The sequence below is a fragment of the Sclerotinia sclerotiorum genome, genomic scaffold, assembly GCF_000146945.2.
Source record: "Sclerotinia sclerotiorum 1980 UF-70 scaffold_27 genomic scaffold, whole genome shotgun sequence".
NCBI classification, from domain to species: domain Eukaryota; kingdom Fungi; phylum Ascomycota; class Leotiomycetes; order Helotiales; family Sclerotiniaceae; genus Sclerotinia; species Sclerotinia sclerotiorum.
The window spans coordinates 363,112-368,702 of NW_001820809.1; the positions used below are offsets into that span (position 1 = coordinate 363,112).

Consider the following 5,591-nt stretch of genomic DNA (forward strand, 5'->3'; position numbering starts at 1 on the left):
AAAATTTTGCAAGGGAAGGAGAAATGGGCGCCTACGCGAGCAGTATCTTGGATGAATGTAGGAGAAGAGGTTGAGGTGGAGCAGGATGTGAAGATACCTCGTACCAAACGACGGTCAAATGAAGAGTGAAGGGGATGAACTGAGGGTTGAACACGGGAAAAACGTGTATACTGCGCGAAGTATTGTATGAATAATTCATTAAATAGAGATATATGAACATGAAGAATTAAAATGACACTATACATCAATCACAACTTTAGCATTAAATGTGAACCCAATGTCTTCAGCACCAGACTGACTTTCAACTCCTCAATTTATTCAACCATTTAGCATTTTCAGTTGCATTCCTGGAGACTCATATTCTACAACTCATCAGATTTCCTCTTGATTGTGCTCTAGCTATGCAGCTGGTATCGATCTGGTCTTTGCTGTTCCGCCAATCAACCGTTCTACTGAGTTAAATCCCCACACATCACTTTAGCCAATATCGATCCAAGCTTCTTAAATTCAACCCATACTAACTCTCCACCCCTCCTGCTCCTGCCTCAATTTCCTTCCCAGTTCTTCTCTCCTCCCAATTTTCATCAGCTAGTACGGACTCCGCTGGCTCCCTATGAACATCATCACCGTTCCTCCTCTCCTCTTCTCCCTCAACCCAAGCTCTATCTCCCTGAAACCTCAATACCTCATTTCCCCATACCCACCACCCTGCTGTCATATTTCTTCCGAATATTTCTAGACCTTTATAATCCTGAGTACCCAATAATTGTGCAAAAAGGAATCTCAGATTCGGTTTTCGTGAGTGTAAATCCGGGACTCCTATTAAAATTCTTCGCCTTATGGGAATGGTGGAGATTTTGGGTTGGGCTGGGCTGGGAGAGAATGAAGACGACGATGGAGCTGTGGTGGACGTGACTTGATTGATTGTGTTTAAGTGTTTAAAGGGGCTTTGGTTTGTAAAGTTTGTTTCTTCGCGTTCCCCCTTGACGTCCAACCTCTCTTTCCCAACTGATTTCTTAGGATCAAACTCCATTTTCTCAAGTTTCTTATCAACGCTCGTCTTTTGTCCCACAAGAAGAATCTCCCAAGGCTTTCTCCATGTTCCTTTAATATCATAAATTGGCTCACCACTAGATGTTATTTTTAGCCAAATCCATTCTTCTACCAATTCTAAACCCCAGTGGTCAAATAATCCACATTTGTCGAGAAGCATGGCATGAAAGGCGGGCTTGTTGGTTACCCATATCCCGACGTAACCGCCGTTTTCTATGTGATGACATGGTAAACTAGAAGTTTTATATGTTAGTAGTTGTTTAGGAGATAAAGAATATTCAAATAGAGGTGATGTGCAAATGCAGCTGAATATTAGAATACAGTTAGATATCCAACTAGATTTACACACTCGGAAGGAATCGCAAAATCATATCGAGATGTCGAGATGAACATCTGAATGAGCTTAGGTTTCAAATGCAGCTGATCATTAGAAAAAGGTAACAACGAGGAAATAACTCCTTACGATTTCAATAGGTTTTCTATACCAAGTGATCCCGAAGCAGTAGTATAAGCATTCTTCCTCAAGGCAGATCGATTAGGCCAGGGCGGATCAACAATTATTACATGAAAGCTCGGCAGGCCCTCACATAGTTTTAAATCACCCTGGTCATTGACTTCAGAAATACTACCGTACAACATCGTTGACTTGGGTGGCATTGTACCCGCCACATCATCTATTTCAACGCGTTTTGAACGCATGCAGACGTTCTCAACTTTGATGACATCATGCCTTCCTACACCTTCTTCCGGCGCCCCCCTTTTCCTCTTCTTCTCATCCTTCTCGTAAACACGATCTAAACAAAGACTCCCATTCCACCTAAAATCCTCCTTCATCTCATCCAAAGCAAGCTGAACATAACGTTCTAACATCAATTCCTTGATGCTTTTTTCCGGCGCATTCTTAAGAGCTTTTGCTGACTTGGGTTCAAGTGAGGGGTAGGGTAAAACAAGTGGTTTGCATGATAAAAGCATTTTTTTGCGATTTTTTAAAAAATTTGTCTCTCCAGATAAATATTGGGCATCTCCGATGGATTGTGGGATATCGACCAAGGTGATTGTTTGGCTGTCGTTTTGGTAGAGGATGTGAGGTGGAAGAGAACAAGATTGCATATGCGATACTGTGGTGTCAGTCTTACATAAGCTTTTGCATATATGAGGTTCCATTTGATGAGAAACTGTTTTTGTAGGTTTGATATTTTGCAATTCATTCAACACACTCGAAGAGATATCTGGATAATTGTCACGTGACTAACGACGGCAAAATGTATTTGCGAGGTTTTGCGCATTGATCGTTGATTCATGACGACAATTTTGATTGATCTCATAGATGACTCCAAACTGCCAAACCAAAATGTCTTGTTGCCGAGTTTCTATTAATTAGTAAGAGGATGGATGTCGGGTTGCCACATTGTCTTTGGCATGGCACAAATGCGGCTGCGTCGCTATTCTGAGATCATCCTTAAGAATCAGAGGATCATTAATCATCATTACATGTGTCCGAACAACTTATCCCTTCACGGTTGAATTCAGAGTCTATCTTGAATGGCAAGCAATGCTAGAACATCGCGCTCCTGACTCAGAGTCACTCTCTCGGTGACTATTTTTGGCGTGGAGGCCCTCTGGTCATGTCCATAAATATACCTAGGCGTATTCGCGATCGAGGCTTCAGGTAACATCCTACTTCAAAACATTTCCCTACATCCGGATTTCTAGCTATACATTCCCATTTGTTTTAATTCATCGTCAACAAAATTCTCAGCTATTGCAAAATGCTATGTCAACAGTTATCCTCTGTTGATATAAAGAGGCCAAATCTTACAATCCCTTTTGAGCTTCACGCAAAGATTCTCAAACATACTTTTGGGCACTGCACAGTATAGATAGGATTTAATTTATACCAATTGAAAAACCTCCCTACTACGGACTTGCCGGTAAACTGATCATGTTATCAACTCTTTTGTTCCGTTTTGGCACCACCTCCTTCATGGTCGATACACTTGTGGAATTACCATCATCTACCATCTGTCAAATCCGTAAGATTGGTGTCAGAGGATATTCCTTTCCTTTATTTACGGAAATCAAAAGAAAAAGGCGCAACACTATGGTACGGAAGCTTTACTACTTATCAGATGGTGCATACTCTTTCATCATTTCTAGGACTACAACTAGACAATTTGATAGTTGAAGATGTGTATTATGGGAAAGACCAAGATAGGGGATTCTTCAGGAATGTGTAGACGCATGATGAGATTGGATTTCTGGCTCACCGGAATGGATGGAAAGAATCATGGTATCTTACTCGCACAACGGAATTTATTGAAACTAGGAATTATGCATCTCATCGAGTTGGAAAACCCGCTGGATGGGATAAAGACACCAAAGGAAAGGATGGTGTTGACTCTGGGCGGAATGTAGGATGTATGTTGGTCAACATTGAGGGAGAGGAAGTAGAGGGAGGAAGTGGAGGAAGGGCATGTGATAAGGGTACACAAAATGGAGACGACTACCGGAGTGAGGATGTACAAGACGAAAATGAACAGAATGAGGTTGCGTTATGCGAGGAAAAGGAAGAAGGCGAGGGAAAAGAAGATGGAAAAGATGAGGATGTAAACAATGAAGGTAATGGCGACGAAAAAAAGGGGCTTAAGTAGGTGAAAGCTGCGAAGGAGAAGTACCACCACCTGGGATATGGGATATTGAGGACCCGGAAGGAGGGTCACCGTGGATTTGGATACCCAAGCAGGACAGTTTCTCGCTCCATCAGCTTTCGGATGAAGGAAGTCATCAACGTGAGGAACTCGGAAAGTTGTTTGATGAGATGAACTGGGAAGAGATCGAAAAGACTAGCAAGTAACTTTCACTTGAGAATGACAAAACTGGTCATCTATACTTATGTGCATCAACGCATTAAGATGACCTGACGACAGTGGCATCAGGTATCCACCAAGCCCGAGGCAAAGAATGGTGAATATGGCTATATCGTTGTTTTGAATTTTAATATGATTGGTTTATATGGCGTTTCAGAACAACATCAAGTGCCGATTGTCTATCATTTTCAATATACTTCCCAGCTTTGTTTATTTTTTAATGGTCCGACATTTTTTCTCTTCGGCTGATGAAAAGAAGAATCACCCATTTGGTTCAGATAAGCGACCATAAGCGACCATTAATCACCATTCATTTAGTGATGAGTAAACATGTAAACACATATCTGCCTTGTTAATTTCCTCACTAAACTTACTTTCTCATATTAAAGCACGGAAAAGCTCTCTACCGGAAACTATTTTTACCCCGGAAAACCTATAGGATACCATACCATGCAAGATAACTCTTAAACCTCGGCAGTGCTTGCTTTCGGTAGTTCTTTCGGTAGAACTTTCGGCCGACGACCACTTTACAGTATGACAGTATCCACTTGATCGGAAGCGTTTCATATAGAAGGCTGGTTTATGGGAATGTTCTTATCTGGACATGCGTCTACACCGACATCATGAGAGAGCAATTAAAAAAAAAGTTCGAACTAAGGTTGGATCGTGTACGCGTCACTACATTCTTCTGAACTCTGGGGCTCTAGATCTCTGTGTGTATCTCTATTTGCATGTCTGTGTGTAAGGTAAAAGATATAACGTATAAGATATAGGGTAGAAGATAAAAGATTTAAGATGATATAATTCCCTAAATCTTGCCTGGCTACAATTTGAATGAATCTTGCTTAATAGTATTTCGCATTCAACATGTTTTCGCCATTACTCCTTCTCACTTATTCCTCTCTCTTCCTTCCCGCAATATGCACTCCCCTTCACAAAAGCAACGGCCTTGCTATCAAAACAACCAGTGGTGATGTTCATGGCTTTATTAATCAAACAGCACCACAAGTCCTACAGTTCTTAGGAATCCCGTACGCAGAGCCTCCGGTTGGAGACCTTAGATTCGCAGCACCACAAACTAAAGCTAAAGGTTCCTCCATAAACGCTACAGCTTTCCCTCCTTCTTGTCTTCAAGGGTCTAGCCCTACCGCCAATGTTTATACAGATGTTGTACCGCAGTTCTTGATTGAGGGAGGGCAGAGTGAAGATTGCTTGTATTTGAGTATTTGGACTCCGGCAAACCCGACGAAAAAAACTCTGCCTGTTTTAATATTTATACCTGGAGGTGGCTATGCCGGTGGTGGAGAGGATATTCCCTATCATAATCCAGATCTTTGGGTCCAAAAAACTCAATCCCATATTGTGGTTTTGCTGAAGTAGGTTCTGCGCGACCATTTTTTTCGTTTTTGATAGACGACATTTGCTGACTAGACTTCGAAGTTATCGCTTAAATGTCTTCGGATTTCCAAACGCAAAGGCTATCACGGAGAATAGAAACCCAGGATTACTTGATCAGAGAAAAGCGTAAGTTTCTTGTTACCCTCGTCAGCTTCATGAAAAATATCTAACGATCCACCAGCGTCGAATGGGTTTACCAAAACATTGCCTCCTTCAACGGCGACACTAACAGCATAATTCTTTGGGGTCAATCTGCCGGCGGAGCATCCGTAG

General features: G+C 41.8%; 3 protein-coding genes across 3 annotated transcripts; 2 read left to right on the forward strand and 1 right to left on the reverse strand.

The window, feature by feature from the left end:
* Positions 1-318: 318 nt before the first annotated feature.
* SS1G_13879 (hypothetical protein) lies at positions 319-2,025 on the reverse strand (the record flags this gene model as incomplete). The annotated part of the gene is made up of 3 exons (XM_001585260.1): positions 319-362; positions 523-1,286; positions 1,517-2,025. The coding sequence occupies 3 exons, from the start codon at positions 2,023-2,025 to the stop codon at positions 319-321; spliced, it is 1,317 nt and encodes a 438-aa protein (XP_001585310.1).
* A 1,215-nt stretch (positions 2,026-3,240) lies between these two features.
* Positions 3,241-3,704, forward strand: SS1G_13880 (predicted protein; the record flags this gene model as incomplete). Its single annotated transcript, XM_001585261.1, has 2 exons — positions 3,241-3,343; positions 3,469-3,704. 2 exons carry the CDS (start codon positions 3,241-3,243, stop codon positions 3,702-3,704), a joined length of 339 nt encoding a protein of 112 aa, XP_001585311.1.
* Positions 3,705-4,787: 1,083 nt separating this feature from the next.
* On the forward strand, positions 4,788-5,448 carry SS1G_13881 (hypothetical protein; the record flags this gene model as incomplete). The annotated part of the gene is made up of 2 exons (XM_001585262.1): positions 4,788-5,296; positions 5,361-5,448. 2 exons carry the CDS (start codon positions 4,788-4,790, stop codon positions 5,446-5,448), a joined length of 597 nt encoding a protein of 198 aa, XP_001585312.1.
* Positions 5,449-5,591: the final 143 nt, after the last annotated feature.